Below are 17884 nucleotides of genomic sequence, written 5' to 3' on the forward strand. Positions count from 1 at the left end.
AATTGCTATTTTAAGTAAATTTCGATCAAAAATACAACACTTCATCCATTGCTAAATCTCCGTATACATGTAGATAAGGTAACACACGGTGTGTTGTGTAGAACAACATTATAATAAAAAACCCAGATTAATCCACCTAGTGGTGATAGTGCCTTTCTCGTCGAATATGTACTCATAACCTTTTCTTCGACGTTAGCCAAAATGTTCCTGAATCCTGAAAACACTTTACACTAGCAACAATTTTAACAAAGCCATCATCGATTTTCGAAACTTATTGATGATACATATTCCGATAATATGTTCAACAACAAAACAGAGCAGAAAAAGATCAGACCTCTCAGTTGACTGCTTGACCACCTTAACCCTAGTCGTGTATTGGGGTCATTGTGATCCCATTCCATCCACTACGGCAGCGGGGTGAGCGTCAGCTAATGCTTGAAGAAGGTTAACTTTATTCACAATCACAGATCACTTTGTGATCTTCGCCAATGTTTATTTCAGCACACTTTAGGCTACATTTTATTATCATTGGTAACACGATTCATGTAAAATTTGACCTTCCTACGAGGAAAATGCAGAAAATGTAGATTTTCCATTCAAATTTCAATCGCAATGAGAAGAGTGAGGGCTCAACCAGCCGCACCCAAATTGTGAGCAGTAATTTTAGAAGCATAAGGAGATTGGAGATTGAAAAACTGTATAAGGTTGATGCGATTAAATTATATTTTTAAATAAAACGTTGATCCATCCTACTATACATTTACACCGCAGGAATCTGAAATGGTGTGATTTGAAGAGATCGCATTGGTCATGATTTCATTCTCTCGCATATATGAAGACTTTGATCATTTCTTCATTTATAAGCTTACTCAACGTTTACATGCTATCAAAAAAGCCACAATTTGATTTATTGCTTTGACATTTATTTTGTTAACCTTTATAATTCCGCTATTTGATGTGTAGCTTGCATGGGTTTGGTTAAATTTTACGTTTGACTACTTCGGCGGGACACCTGGAAATGATTCCGGTTGTCTCAAATGTGGTCTTAGACTATGTTTTTGTCAACTGTTCTTCACGTGACCTTAAAAGCCGGAAATTGATGTGATTTGAGGCTATTTTCTTGCTAACCGTTCGGCAATTTTTTGAAAATGCCGCGATTTTATGTATCGCATGCATGGTTTTGGTTCACTTCTATCAAATCACACCCGCAACCGATTCCGAACTACTGTGGCCTGAGACTATTTTCTTGTTGACCGTTCATCAGATTATCAAAAACGCCGCTATGGTTTAGTTCCTTTCTATATTTTACCACTTCCGACGCGTTACTCGTCTTGTCACCAGTTCTGGAACACTACCGGTTCTCCTAAATATGGTCTGAGATTATTTGTTGGTTAACAGTTTATCTTGTTACTGAATAAGTCATCGATATGTCGCATGTATTGGTTCTCTTTTACATTTGATTATTTCTGGCGGGACACCCGTAATCAGTTCCGTAACACACTGATAAGGCTTGCGTCTATTTTCTTGCAACTGTTCATCATGTTACCTAAAAAGCCGTGATTAGTGGTATCGCATGCATGGGTTTGGTGTCACTTCCGGCCCGGAACCGGTTGCGAAACACTACCGATAGTCTCTTAAATAGTCTGAGCCTATTTGCTTGCTAAAGTTTATTAGGTTATCAAAAAAGCCATGGGTTTGGTTCAATTTTATAACTGACAGTCCATAATGTGGTCTTAGCCTACTTCCTCAATAACCGGTCATCAAGTTGTCGAAAAAGCCGTTATTTGATTTGCCGCATGCAAGAGTTTTGTCAACTTTTATATACGGCCACTTCCGGCGGAACACCCGGAACCGGTTCTGAAACACTGCCGATTCATATAAGGTCTGAGACTGTTTTCTTGCTAACTGCTCATTAGGTTATCGAAAATGCCGTAGTTTGATGTGCCGCATGCATGGGTTTGGATCACTTTTATGTATGACCACTTCCAGCGGGACATCCGGAACCGGTTCCGATACACTGCCGGTTCAGATATGGTCTGAGTCTTTTTTTATGCCAACCTTTCATTGGGTTATAAAAAAAGTCGCGCTTTGACATATCGCATGCATGGATTTGGTTCACTTTTATATTTGGCCACTTCCTGCGGGACTCCCGGAACCGGTTCCGGAACACTACAGGTTCATATATGGTCTGAGACTGTTTTCTTGCTGCCTGTTCATCAGGTTATCCAAAATGCCGCAATTTGATGTGTCGCATGCATGGATTTGGTTCACTTCTATATTTGGCCACTTCCGGCGGGACTCCCGGACCCGGTTCCGGAACACTACCGGTTCAGATATGGCCTGAGATTGTTTTCTTGCTGACTGTTCATCAGGTTATCCAAAATGCCGCAGTTTGATGTGTCGCATGCATGGATTTGGTTCACTTTTATATTTGGCCACTTCCGGCGGGACTCCCGGACCCGGTTCCGGAACACTACCGGTTCAGATATGGTCTGAGACTGTTTTCTTGCTGACTGTTCATCAGGTTATCCAAAATGCCGCAATTTGATGTATCGCATGCATGGATTTGGTTCACTTTTATATTTGGCCACTTCCGGCGGGACTCCCGGAACCGGTTCCGGAACACTACCGGTTCAGATATGGTCTGAGACTGTTTTCTTGCTAACTGTTCATCAGGTTATCCAAAATGCCGCAGTTTGATGTGTCGCATGTATGTGTTTGTTACATTTTTATGTATGGCCCCTTCCAAGGGTAGTGGTCCGGAACACGTAAATGACCATAACTCCGGAACGGCTGGACCGATCCGAACCATTTTCAATAGGAAACAATGGGACCAGATTCCGCGTCGAATGAACCGTCGGTCATTAAAATTGGTTGAGGTTTACTGCCAAAAAGTGATGTGAGTTTATTTGTACACACACATACACACACACACACACATACACACACATACACACACACACATACACACACACAGACATCACCTCAGTTCGTCGAGCTGAGTTGATTGGTATATGTGACTTGACCCTCCGAGCCTTCTATCAAAAAGTCGTTTTTGGAGTGAACATATAGCCTTTCCAGTACACTTAGTGTACGAGAAAGGCAAAAATAAGTAAGTCTGAAATTTTGCCCAATGATACTTTAGGCCATTCCCTTCAATTTGCTGGGTTGGTGGAAAACATCCATCGGGGGGTCTAGAACAAAAAATTTTTTTGAAGGTTTTTCATGCAAAAACTGTTAAAAGCGCATATTGTAAATTATTGCATCTCCTCCAAATAGTCACAACTTTTTTGTTTTTGAAGATAGAACCATAAAATTTTCAGGCGTTTCGAAGTAGTATGCGTAGATGACTGTGTGAAAATTTCATTGAAATATGTTGAATGGTCTTCAAATTATAGCAAAACTATCAAACGCATTCTAAAATACTAAGCTTAGTAGCAAAAGTGCAACAAAATATCTATATTTTTATATAATAATACATGAAAAATATTTAATTCTAAGCACCTTGATTCATTTCATTATGATGGCGGTACCGTAATCCGGGGTAACATTGATCAGAATTTTCGATCTTTCTTGAATAATTCTCTTGTTGAAGCAAATGTTACATGTTTTATATTTTTAAAACAAGTACTGGCCCTCTGATTATGTGTTAAGCTACTCGAAAAAGTATTGTACAACATTTATACATGTTTAAATAGGCTTTTTAATCTAATTTTTGATTTTGTTGATTTGGGGTAACATTGATCATGTCAGTGATCAATGTTCGTTTGTGTTGAAAATACCCTTACTTACTAAATTCGTGGTCGCTGATTTCGAATATGTTGTCCAAATTCTTATAATTTATGTACTTTTTGAGTTATTTTAAGATTAAAATCCTCCAAACCGCGAATAACGCCTAAAGGTAGGCAATGTCTTCAGGAATTGATAGCCTACTTTTAAAAAATCGTATATTTTATTGAAAAAGAGCATTTTCATAAAAGTTTCGTTCATTAAATCTAACTCTAGGATATCATATTGAAGTAATACAGTGAATTCGAACCTCATATTGTACCTAGTATTCGTGTCATGCATGAATGTTTGACAATGTATCTCATTGCGTTACGAAACACAGTTATAGAAAAATCGATTTATTTCAATGTTTATGAAATTCAATTTTCAATAATTACATGTTATTTAATAGCTAAATAACAGTGGAGTACGATATAATATTCGATAGCAGAACCTGATTCAATGTGAAATGCTTGTTTGAACATTTAATGAGGTCGGCCAAGCCGATCAATGTTACCCCGCTGATCAATGATACCCCGTTTTACGGTACTGTGAAAACTTGTTTTTCAAATAATGAACAGATACATAAATACATGAAAGGAAAACACACACACTACCATTATATAGCTTTTCACTTAAGTATGAATTACTTATTTCAAGAACGTGGTTTTGCGTATACAGGTTCAATTCTTTCATTTTTTAATGATTACAGTATTATCTAAGTATCAAATTGCATGCGAAAGGCTTTAGGGGAGCGTGGTGCATTAATTTGGATTACAGAAAAAAACTGTTTGTTATTTTTTCGAAAGATATAGTTTTATGTTGAAAATATTCTACTAGTAAACGACGTCCTAACAATAATAATCAATCACTCTTCCCCTTGCTTGGAGGTTTCAAATTACACAGACAATATTTTTGAGACATCATATGCACATCGATAAGACTATTTAAATCATTGTTATCAAATTGTTTTTCCTTGGCTTTATGCTGAACAACCTAATTGTATGCTTCATGTAGAAACATTTTCAATAAGTACTCCGTTCTTTCAACTATTCTTTTAGTACTTATTATCAGTTATTTGTTAGTAAATGGTGGCATGGCATAAGCAATAAGTATCATATTGCTATTAAATTCAAAGTCAAACTTAAGTTTAGGTCCAACAGCTATGTCAAATATCGTGGAATAATCCGAAAACTATGTTTAGTACCGTAAAGTTGCCCTTGATCGAATAATGCCCAACTGTATTCTGTTTTGAATTAAGTTCTTGTTATTGTGTTCTCCACTGTCTTGGTTTAATGTAAACTCATACCTACAACTTCAATGTTATTATGAGGTCTTTAACAGAGTTAACTTGTTTTTATTCCTTGACTAAGGTGAAATACTATTTAATTTTTAGCTTGTAAACATTAATTCCAAAATAATTTAGTTTCTGTACTTTTTCCCCAAAACAGAGATATTTCCCAATCCTCGAGTGCTTTTCTTGGCTTACCAAATAACATTCAAATATATATATTTTTTTAGGGAAGGCCGACATGCTCAGCAATCATGATAATTGTGTTTATTATAGGATTCGTAATATAGGCATACTTGTGCTTGTGAACATGTATACGCAAAACCACGTTCTTGAAATAAATAATTAATACTTTAGTAAAAAGCTACATAATGGCAGTGTATGTGTTTTCCTTTCATGTATTTGACCATGTATCTGATCATCATTTGAAAAACAAATTTTCATAGTACCACCATCATAATAAAGTGACTCAAGGTGCTTAGAAGTAAATATTGTTTATGTATTATTATATAAAAACATAGATAATTTGTTGCACTTTTGCTACTAAGCTTAGTATTTTAGAATGCGTTTGATAGTTTTGCTATTATTTGAAAACCATTCAACATATTTCAATGAAATTTTCACACAGTCATCTACGCATACTACCGTAATCCGGGGTAACATTGATCAGAATTTTCTATCTTTCTTGAATAATTCTCTTGGTAAAGCAAACGTTACATGTTTTATATTTTTAAAACAAGTACTGGCCCTCTGAGTATGTGTTAAGTTACTCGAAAAAGTATTGTAAAACTTTAAAACATGTTTAAATATTTTTTTTAATCTATTTTTTGATTTTGTTGATTTGGGGTAACATTGATCATGTCAGTGATCAATGTTCATTTGTGTTGAAAATACCCTTACTTACTAAATTCGGGGTCGCTTATTTCGAATATGTTGTCCAAATTCTTACAAATTATATACTTTTTAAGTTATTTTAGGAATAAAACCCTCTAAACCACGAATAACGCCTAAAGGTAGGCAATGGCTTAAGGAATTGATAGCCGACTTTTAATAAATCGTATATTTTACTGAAAAATAGCATTTTCATAAAGGTTTCGTTTATTAAATCTAACTCTAGGATATCATATTGAAGTACTACGGTGATTTCGAACCTCATATTGTATCTAGTATTCACGCCAAGCATGAATGTTTGACAATGTATCTCAATGCGTTACGAAACACAGTTATGGAAAAATCGATTTAATTCAATGTTTATGAAATTCAACTTTCATAAATTGCATGTCATTTTATAGCTGAATGATAGCTGATTACGATATACCATTCAATAGCAGGACCTGATTCAATGTAAAATGCTTGTTTGAACATTTCATGAGGTGGGTCAAGCCGATCAATGTTACCCCGCTGATCAATGATACCCCGGATTACGGTACTTCGAAACGCCTGAAAATTTTATGGTTCTATCTTCAAAGACAAAAAAGTTGTGACTATTTGTAGGAGATGCAATAATTAAAACTATGCGCTTTTGACAGTTTTTGCATGGAAAACCTTCAAAAAAAATTTATGTTCTAGACCCCCCGATGGATGTTTTCCACCGACCCAGCAAATTGAAGGGAATGGTGCAAAGTATCATTGGGCAAAATTTCACACTTACTTATTTTTTTGTTTTAAAGTTGCTCTAAAAACACACCGTGAACAATTCACTTGTTTTAATGGTGGACACACTCCAACACTCGAGATACCTTATTTGCTGCTGCTTCGAAATTATAAGAATTTCACCATATGAAACACATATTTCAATTTCAATGATATTTTGGTTATTTTGGAGCAACATAAATGGTTCTTTTGAAAAATAGAACCATGACTTGTTCCTTTACACTTATGCATTAAAAGTTTAACATAAAAGTCAACGGTTTCGCCAAAAACAGGGGTGTCCATTTCGCCCCGGGTGTCCATTATGCCCCTAATCCCCCTATAGTTGAAAATGTTGATTCTAACGTGTTTCTGAAGTACCGTAATCCGGGGTAACATTGATCAGAATCTTCGATCTTTCTTGAATAATTCTCTTGTTAAAGCAAGCATTACATGTTTTATATTTTTAAAACAAGTACTGGCCCTCTGAGTATGTATTAAGCTACTCGAAAAAGTATTGTAAACCTTTAAAATATGGTAAAATAGGTTTTTTAATCTAATTTTTGATTTTGTTGATTTGGGGTAACATTGATCATGTCAGTGATCAATGTTCGTTTGTGTTGGAAATACCCTTACTTACTAAATTCGGGGTCGCTGATTTCGAATATGTTGTTCAAATTCTTACAAGTTATGCACTTTTTGAGTTATTTTAGGATTAAAATCGACCAAACCGCGAATAACGCCTAAAGGTAGGCAATGGCTGATTGAATTAACAGCCTACTTTAAATAAATCGTATATTTTATTGAAAAAAAAGTATTCTCATAAAAGTTTCGGTGATTAAATCCAACTCTAGGATATCATATTGAAGTAAGACCGTGATTCCGAACCTCATATTGTATCTAGTATTCATGCCATGCATGATTTTTTGACAATGTATCTCATTGCGTTACGAAACACACTCATGGGAAAATCGATTTTTTCAATGTTTATGAAATTCAATTATCATGCATTACATGTTCTTCGATAGCTGAATAATAGCAGATTACGATATATCATTTGATAGCAGAAACTGATTCAATGTGAAATGCTTGTTTGAACATTTCATGAGGTCGGTCAAGCCGATCAATGTTACGGTAATGAGCAAAATAGGAACATTTTCAAAAATTTTCGTCATTTTTTAATCATTACGCTACCGTTATCCATTGTATTCATCCAACTGTCATTAGAATTTGTAACACCCCTGAATTATAGCAACCACATGTCACAACAGTCAGCCGTTTTCCACCTTGACAACCGTGTCGTGTACCAACAACAATCATCAGGCATGCGCACCAGCTGTTTTTCCGCAGCTCAAGTTCCGACCACCAGGAGACGCTGTTCAACGCACCGCGAGCCAAACCCATCATCATCATCTGGTCTGGTCTGGCCGTTCGCCAACAGCACAGCAGCAGGGTTGGGAAATTCGGCCCCGTTAGTCTGTAGTGGATAGCGAGACGTTACTGATCGGCTGCCGAGCGCGTCGTAATACGCCGAGAAGTAGGCTGTGAAAGTCAATCGCGACCTGCCCTAAAATCTCCACCGGAGAGGAAGAATCGGTCCGGGGGGCGCCGCGTGCGGGTGGACATAAATACTTGTGGCATTGGGTGTGTGCAGGTGTGAAAACTTTCCACCAGCGGTGTGAAGCGGGGGAAAGGCAAGATTTTGTTTAGCCTGCTTGGATGTGCCTGGCCGTTGTACATTGCTTTGTGATGTGAATTATGTCAAATTATTGTCGTTACTGGTAGGCCCCTTGTGCCGGGGTTCATGTTTTTGTGGGGAACGTAGTCTGCGGAGAAAGCGCTTCATTACGATGGATATATTGCGGATTACTTCGTGCTGGATACAGTCCCAAGGATACGGATAGCAATCGATGCAGCATTTTCGAAGTCGTAGGCAGCAATGATTTTTGGCTGCTAGGCGACGGTGGATTTACAGTTTGCTGCGAGTATTGATTTACGAATGGTTCCTTCGATGGGAAAAGCTCCGCGCAAGGATATATAGGGAAGGGAAAATGTACGTGTTGGAAATAAGACCACCGCAGGATGGTGATGTAGAGTGAAACGATTCTGAGAAGAGAAAAGAAAATCCAGATACCATAAAGCAACACAGAAAAGGTTGAAATGTTATTGAGCGTGCCGAGAGTGGTAGGGGTCCAGGTGGGATGAGAGATAGTGAAGCCCTAGAGAAGCTATGTTGTGGGATCTTGTAGTGATTAGTGAGAGTAAATGATAGATTAATTGCTGGATGGGTAGTAATCAAGCGTGAAGCAATTGAATTACTGCTATCTGATGAAATCGTTCTATCTCGTGTTTTGTTGGAAGTGATGTAAGCTCAAAACAAAGAAAAAGGGATCCAGTGAAGTTGTTGAAAGGGTGTACCATAGCTTTAACCTAGCGAAATCAGTGCGAGTGTGTGGAGAAGAAAGAAATCCTAGAAAAAATGAATATGTCACGATTCGCCAAAAGGATGTGATAATAATGCAGTAGAGTGTCAAATATAGCGTGGAGCAGAGAAAAAAGCAATTCCAGAGAGGAGAACGGATGATTCTTCCAAGTGTAAAAATGCCGTCAATGATCGAGTAGCGTGACCAGCATAATCATGTTGATATCGTTGGTAATAATAATCCCACTATTCGCCCCGACCATATCCGGCGGCGGCGGTAGTGGCAACAGTGATGAAAATGATTCCGTAAAGAAGACGACTTCGCGCGTTGTGCATATTAAGTACGGTTCGGTGTCTGGCACGATCGAACATTTGGAGGGTCGGCATCTGGACCCGGTTGAGGCATTCCGCGGGATTCCCTATGCTTCGCCCCCGGTGGGCACCCTACGTTTCATGCCACCGGTTACAGGTGCCCTTTGGTCCGGAGTCAAAAAGGCAGACAGGTAGGAATTCCAAAGCGTGAAACAATTTGGCTCATTTCGCCCAAATTGACCCTTCTTCTTCGAGGCAGTATTTTCAACGGTGAAACCTTTTTCCCACAGATTCAGCCCCGTCTGCCCACAACGTCTTCCAGACATTGCCAACGAAACGGCGGCGCTGGAGCGGATGCCTCGTGGTAGATTAGAATATTTAAAACGACTCTTACCATACCTGAAAAACCAATCAGAAGATTGTCTATACTTGAATATCTACGTCCCAACCCAAGGTAAATAGCGTCAACTAGAACCGTGAATTATAATTAAGTTACCTCTACTTAGCCGGAAATGGCACTTCTTTCTTGTCAGTTGTTTAAAAGTTGTACCGTTATAGTAAATGGAACCAATTGCACCTACATAACTTAAACAAAACTATCAAAATATTTAGATTCTGAAGTTTCAAAGAATATCTTTCTCATCAGGTTGTGGTACCTGACCTCTGAAATGAACTCTAATTAGTAATTAATCCTCGAGCAGTCGCGTCTTTGACTACCTGCAGCGACGCCGCGCTCACGATGTGTACCACATGCGTGCATTTTTCATGGTGCGTGTACTCAGTACACGACGTGACCGCTCGCGGGTTAATGAAATTTTTGTTTCATTCTCAAAGTTTTACAGATTAATTTAAACGTAGGTTCGTAATCTTGCATGTAACAATAACAAATAATAAGTTCATAAACATTTTTCGCAACAAGCTATGGAAATCTATTGTGTGATTACATTTCACGTTCTACGTTGGTTGAAGAAACTGAATAAAAGCATTATTAAACCATTTAATATAAGAAATTAACTTTTTCATTCAGTCACTCCATTGAAAGTCGATGCAATCTCCAAATGTCGTGATACTTTGTAAAATACTTCATAAAAAGCTATGTAAACTTACATCTCACACAAAAAATTGTTGAAAAACGCGAAATTTTGGCATTTTTACCAATTTTTAGTATTTTTTTTCAATAGTGATTGAAAATAGTAGTCCAAAATTCATGATACATATAGTCCTTCGGTCCCTTTTCATGATACAACCATTTAAATACGATTACCGTAATCCGGGGTAACATTGATCAGAATTTTCGTTCTTTCTTGAATAATTCTCTTGTCAAAGCAAATGTTACATGTTTTATATTTTTAAAAGAAGTACTGGCCCTCTGAGTTTGTGTTAAGCTACTCGAAAAAGTATTGTAAAACTTTAAAACATGTTTAAAAGGGTTTTTAAATCTAATGTTGGCTTGTGTTGATTTGGGGTAACATTGATCATGTCAGTGATCAATGTTCATTTGTGTTGAAAATACCCTTACTTACTAAATTCGGGGTCGCTGATTTCGAATATTTTGTCTAAATTCTTACAAATAATGTACTTTTTAAGTTATTTTAGGATTAAAATCCTCTAAACCACGAATAACGCCTAAAGGTAGGCAATGGCTTAAGGAATTGATAGCCGACTTTTAATAAATCGTAAATTTTACTGAAAAATAGCATTTTCACAAAAGTTTCGTTTATTAAATCCAACTCTAGGATATCATATTGAAGTAATACAGTGATTTCGAACCTAATATTATATCTAGTATTCACGCCAAGCATGAATGTTTGACAGTGTATCTCATTGCGTTACGAAACACAGTTATGGAAAAATCGATTTAATTCAATGTTTATCAAACTCAATTTTCATAAATTGCATGCCATTTAATAGCTAAATGATAGCAGATTACGATATACCATTCCATAGTAGAAACTGATTCAATGTAAAATGCTTGTTTGAACATTTCATGAGGTGGGTCAAGCCGATCAATGTTACCCCGCTGATCAATGATACCCCGGATTACGGTACTTTTGTTAAACGATAAGTGAAAGAAGTGAACTTGTAGGAGGTGTTTCAAGATTCCTAATTTTCAAACGCCTATTCTGAAAATTCACATGTTTTGAGTTGTGCTTTATTGCAGGAAATCGACGATATATTTTCACCTAAGCACAAATTAGACCTTTCAACGATTTTTTCCTGAAAACTACAATTCAATATCTTTCAAACAAAGAAAAGTATATAAAAGATCAACTGGTTCAAAAGTTATTTTTTTTTTCTTAGTTTTGAACTACCGTAAAACGGGGTATCATTGATCAGCGGGGTAACATTGATCGGCTTGGCCGACCTCATTAAATGTTCAAACAAGCATTTCACATTGAATCAGGTTCTGCTATCGAATATTATATCGTACTCCACTGTTATTTAGCTATTAAATAACATGTAATTATTGAAAATTGAATTTCATAAACATTGAAATAAATCGATTTTTCTATAACTGTGTTTCGTAACGCAATGAGATACATTGTCAAACATTCATGCATGACACGAATACTAGGTACAATATGAGGTTCGAATTCACTGTATTACTTCAATATGATATCCTAGAGTTAGATTTAATGAACGAAACTTTTATGAAAATGCTCTTTTTCAATAAAATATACGATTTTTTAAAAGTAGGCTATCAATTCCTGAAGACATTGCCTACCTTTAGGCGTTATTCGCGGTTTGGAGGATTTTAATCTTAAAATAACTCAAAAAGTACATAAATTATAAGAATTTGGACAACATATTCGAAATCAGCGACCACGAATTTAGTAAGTAAGGGTATTTTCAACACAAACGAACATTGATCACTGACATGATCAATGTTACCCCAAATCAACAAAATCAAAAATTAGATTAAAAAGCCTATTTAAACATGTATAAATGTTGTACAATACTTTTTCGAGTAGCTCAACACATAATCAGAGGGCCAGTACTTGTTTTAAAAATATAAAACATGTAACATTTGCTTCAACAAGAGAATTATTCAAGAAAGATCGAAAATTCTGATCAATGTTACCCCGGATTACGGTACCCTATTTGGAAATTGGTAGCCCTAATGACAAAATAAATGATACGGGTCTAATTATTTTCGATGAACTTCAAAGCCAGCAGGTATCGCGACATGCGGAGTTGCTTTATTGACGCTCCATTATTATGTTTATAATAAAGCTTATCAGCCACGGGCTGACTTTTCTCGGAATTACATTCTTAGACAATTAAGAACAAGCCATATTAATTTGTAATGCAGCCGAGAGACTTGCAACCACATATCAAAAACAAAAAATCAATTCTGATGAACAAACATATTGAAAGTGCTGTGACTGGTTCTGCTGGATATTAGTTTTCTTGGCATCCGTGCTAGAACACAACAGGGTGGTCAAAGCAATAACAAATTCAATTAAGAGTGTAGTAGATGCAGCAGGGGTCGAACGTTTTCAATTTGATGCATATATCACTTTTCCGCTGACCCGCTGGGCACAATATTCTGTGCATCGTGTCAGTTCTAACTGTTATCACAAAAAATATGCATGAAAACGACACAGCTTGTCGACATATGTTTGCCGACTGAATACAAAAAATAAACCCGAATATCAAAGGGCGGTTCACTTCTTGGGGTTCGGGACGAAGTGAATGCTCTAAAGACAAACATATGCAACGACATATCTATAAAAATTGTTCAGATGATGATACATACAATGTTTCATATCCTGTTTCAAGTTATTTGCGTTATTTTTGACATTTAGACCCTCAGGTCAATTGAACAAACTTAAATCAAAGCTGAATAGTTTCCGATTAAAGAGAAAGTCTTGCTTTCCATATCAATTAAATTCATAAAATTTTCGTTTGCCCTCCAATTATATGCGCCTATCGTCAATTAGTTTGGTTGAGAGCACACGTTTTGATCTCAGCTTACTGAAATTGCCGGGACACACACAAAGGGAAGCAAGTTAATTGGCTTCGAGCGCTTCGAGTTAGAAAGGGTTGAAGAATTGTTTGTGTTATTGATATGTGGAGATATAGTAAAGCTGGCTTATTACCAAATGTGTGGGAGTATATTATTTCCTTCATGGAGGGGCTTTCCTGTTTCGCGATGTCCATAAACTACGTAGCCTCAAATTTGGCAATCTCAAACCCCCTCCCCCTCGTAGACTTTCGTCCATACAAAATTTTCGGAATTTGTATGGACCGTAGAATTTGGGCAGAACACCCCCCCCCCCCCTCCCCAAAGTCTACGTAGTTTATGGACAGGCCCTTTGACGTTCTAGTCGACTTTTTGGATTCCATTTAGGTCAAAATATGTATCCCATACACAATTCGGGTGAAATATTTGTGTCCTATACAAATTGAAAATATCCATTAGAGCGGCCCACACTTATGCAGAAATCTTAGGTTTTCAAATTTTGCCGCTAGGTGGCGTTATAAGCGTTCAATATTCAAACCATTTGGTATTTCTGTAGGTGACTATATACCAAACAACTTTGACGAAGACCGCAAGGTGATCCAACGTCTGTGAAAAAAGTTATACCCTAGGAAAAGTGAGGCAAAGTTCATTTCATTCATTTAGGCTGACACAAATTTCGATTTTCTCTTATGTCACCGCCCCCTCGGAAAATTTTGGTAGGAAAACGGCATTTTGAGGGGGGACATAAATAAATTGTTCAACAAATTCAAAAATTTTATAATGAAATTAGAGTCGCCGAGAAAATTTCTTAATAAATCCGATGAGTTTGATGATTTTGCCTAATTGTTTGGGTAACTTTTCATCAAAATCGTTTATTATTTATCATGCCCCCCCTTGACGACAAATGTGACAAAAGAAGAAAATGGGATTTGTACCGGCCTTATTTAGTTAACATCAAAATCATGATAATAGAGTAGATACTGAACAATTTGCCGCCATAATACTCGATTTGCAGCTGCCGCTCTCCAACCTCGGTCACGCCCAACACTCGCCAGATCACGCTCCAGCTGGTCCACCCATCGTGCACTCTGCGCTCCACGCCTTCTTGTACCAACCGGATGGTTAGCAAACACCAACTATGCAGGGTTGTTGTCCGGCATTCTTGCAACATGCCCTGCCCATCGTATCCTTCCGGCTTTGGCCACTTTCTGGATGCTGGATTCGCCGTAAAGTGCAGCGAGCTCGCGGTTCATCCTTCTCCGCCACACACCGTTCTCCTGCACGCCGCCGAAGATCGTCCTTAGCACCCGTCGCTCTAAAACTCCGAGTGCTTGCAGGTCCTCCTCGAGCATCGTCCATGTTCTTCTTCTTCTTTATGGCTCTACGTCCCCACTGGGACTTGGCCTGCCTCGCTTCAACTTAGTGTTCTTTGAGCATTTCCACAGTTATTAATTGAAGGGTTTCTTTTGCCTGCCATTGCATGAATTTGTATATTGTGAGGCAAGTACAATGATACACTATGCCCAGGGAGTCGAGAAAATTTTCTCGACCGGAACGAGAATCGAACTCGCCGTCTCCGGATTGGCGATCCATAGCCTTAACCACTAGGCTAACTGGAGACCCCTGGAGCATCGTCCATGTCTCGTGTCCGTAGAGAACCACCGGTCTTATTAGCGTCTTGTACATGGTGCATTTGGTGCGGGGGTGAATCTTTTTTGACCGCAGTTTCTTCTGGAGCCCATAGTAGGCACGATAGCCTGAGAGGGGTGGCAATACGGTAGATCCATCAAGATGGCAGGATGACGAACTAATTAACGGGGACACACTCATTATGTCTCATTATATCGGGTTACTGCCCAAGCGCTGAAGGTCAATGATTCATTTTGCACTCTATGATGCTTCAGACCCGAGTTGAAACCACCAGCTGTGTAAAGATTATTGTGTGAATACTTGGCATTGTTGTGCTAGTACCATATTCTGGAATACCGGATGAATTGCGGAGAAGGACAACCGTAACCAAACCAGACGCCCTTGAAGGAGTAATGCGCCCGAAGATCCCCATCGCCACCCTAAAGGTGCCAAAGATCCGGCCGACGATAGCTAGAGGCCGCCATCGTAGCCACCCTGAAGGAAGTTATGACGTAATGCTGAAAATTTGTGGAAGGTGCCACTAGCATTGTGCCACTCGCAGTGTTGCATTTGAACGCGATCAATTTGCGCTTGAAGTTCAAAAACGGCACGCTACGATCGAACATATTTGAACATTGTTCAGTTCAAAATTTGGAACGCACGTGAGCTCGAAAGTAAACGCAACTTGAGCAAGAACTGCACCCGCAGAATGCCAACATGCCAACATGGTACCCTGGTACCTGGTAAACTGAAATGGTCATGTTTCTACCATTTTTTCACCGATTCTAGCAATCTTGGGCTGATTCGATTCAGAAACTCACCCTCGAGGGGGAACCGGTTCGGTCACAGTGGATTACAGGAAAATCCGGATTTCACTGTATGCCCGATGCCAAAATATCCCACTTCATTGTGGCGCATATTTTTGCGCAACAACGCATGTATGCAGATGCGTCACAAAGTCCTAGGGCAGCACCTTGGTCAGAACGGACATAAGATTTGATGACACATCCAAGCTCAGTTCATTTTTGGCTCGGGTTTAGTTCAATTGCAACACTGGGTGCCAGTAGAAGGGGCTCCAAATAAGTAAGAGAAGAAAAGGCCGGGAAATTCCGGGAATAAATAATGTTACATACCTACACTTAACGTGACGTGGCGTGATGTGAGTTTTTATATACGACAGTGCGAATATTCCCTACCCGCGAAGAACTGGTCAAGAAACATGCCCACCCTGAGCTGTTGTTTCAGGAGCCTCAGGAAGGCTCCCCTCTGAATTAGTTGGCAGATACAAGTGAAAGAATGAGTATCCTTTAAAAGAATAAATAATTCACTATTTGCTTAGATTACTCGTTTTCGACGATTTGTCCCTTTCGACGTTTTGGCATTCGACCTTTTGGCATTCGACGTTTTGGCATTCGATGTTTTGTCTTTCGACGTTTTGTCCCTAAGCCGCCTCGTAGCCGTGCGGTTAGGGATACCAAGTTTCTAATCTATGGGATAAGGGTTCGATTCACGCTCCGGGCGATGAAACGTTTCGTGAGGATAGTTTCTTCTCCGTGTCCATTGCAGTGCACTGAGTGCATGCTTCGTGTGTCCCTTGTCTAGTGTTTAGTTTCATTCAATCTGTACAGCCTCTGGTTGAAGACAATGTCCACGTCTTTTAATTGACTTCAACCACTGAAGCTAGAAAGGATTAAACTATTGTTTACTGGTGATGGCATGTGAAAGTAGATGTGCATTTAGGTGTTAAATCAATGGCATCTTTGGTAATACGCATTTATTTCACAATGTTGAACAAACTTTTTTATGTAATCTAAAAAAAACTAAACAAAACTTGAATAAATAAATACAGTCATTATTGCGAAACAGTATAATTATAATGGTAACTATTAATTATAAACTATAGAAAGAGGGTAATATGCACTACCTAAGCAAACGTGGTCAAATCATAAATACATATAAAGATGATTTTCTAGGTTTCTTGCGTTTTGGAAGATACAGTATCAGGCAATAAAAATGCACCAAAGCCGTTTTCCCATACAAAATAGTCAACTTTAGATTTCCATTGTCTTGGTGCATTTTTATTGTCAAAATGCAACCTATCTTTTTCTTTTGTATCAATAGTTATCACCAAATTTTTTCAATAGTTTTTCAGAATTGAAATATTTTGTAGTTCGTCACAGAAAAATGAAAACAATCGGTTGAGAAATAACTGAGATATGGCAATCTAAAGTTGACTATTTTCAGAGAAGAGAAGGGCATCTCAGAACAAACTGACCACGCGAAAAGTTATAAATTTTCGGCGTGAAAAAATGACTCGATTTATTTTGTTTCTGCCTATTTCGTTTCCATCGTGTATGAACGTCAAAACAACTGCATGGCTCAAAGTGTATTGATTACTTTCAGGTATAATCAACATTAATAAATAGATGACGTCATATCGATGATTAATTCACTTATTTTTCGAAATTTCGTTTCATTGAAAGCATATCAATTGTTGCTTCGACCACCAATATGTTAGACGTACCAAACATGTTTTTTTTTTTGCAACTGCAGGCTGGTTTAAAGCATAATAATGGTATTTTACCAATTTTTCTCAACTATCATAATGATAATATACATATTCCCACCACTATTGTATCGCATACCCTATTGACGGTTTTAAGAGATAATCAACTTTGACTGGGTCCCCGAAATACATTCTAGTTAAACGAATCAGTTTTTGAGTTGGTGTACCTGCCTCTGAAACACTTTGCTCTTTCGTGTCAACACGGTTGAACATTTCCGTATAAAAAGTGTGATTTCAACCGCTATTTGTCGCGACCAACCGCATGAATTATTTATCAATTTCTGACTCCGGAGATGACCT

The 17884-nt window shown here is 38.0% G+C and overlaps 1 protein-coding gene across 1 annotated transcript in view; it reads left to right on the top strand.

Moving 5' to 3' along the window:
- The first annotated feature begins 8013 nt into the window (after window positions 1-8013).
- Window positions 8014-17884, top strand: part of LOC109427199 (neuroligin-4, Y-linked) — a 231187-nt gene continuing 221316 nt past the window's right edge. The window contains exons 1-2 of the mRNA XM_062857113.1: window positions 8014-9613; window positions 9713-9876. Coding sequence (XP_062713097.1) covers window positions 9327-9613; window positions 9713-9876 — 451 coding nt within the window. The 5' untranslated portion in view covers window positions 8014-9326. The remainder of the gene's footprint in view (window positions 9614-9712; window positions 9877-17884) is intronic.

This window comes from Aedes albopictus, chromosome 3 (assembly GCF_035046485.1).
Source record: "Aedes albopictus strain Foshan chromosome 3, AalbF5, whole genome shotgun sequence".
Taxonomy (NCBI): Eukaryota; Metazoa; Arthropoda; class Insecta; order Diptera; family Culicidae; genus Aedes; species Aedes albopictus.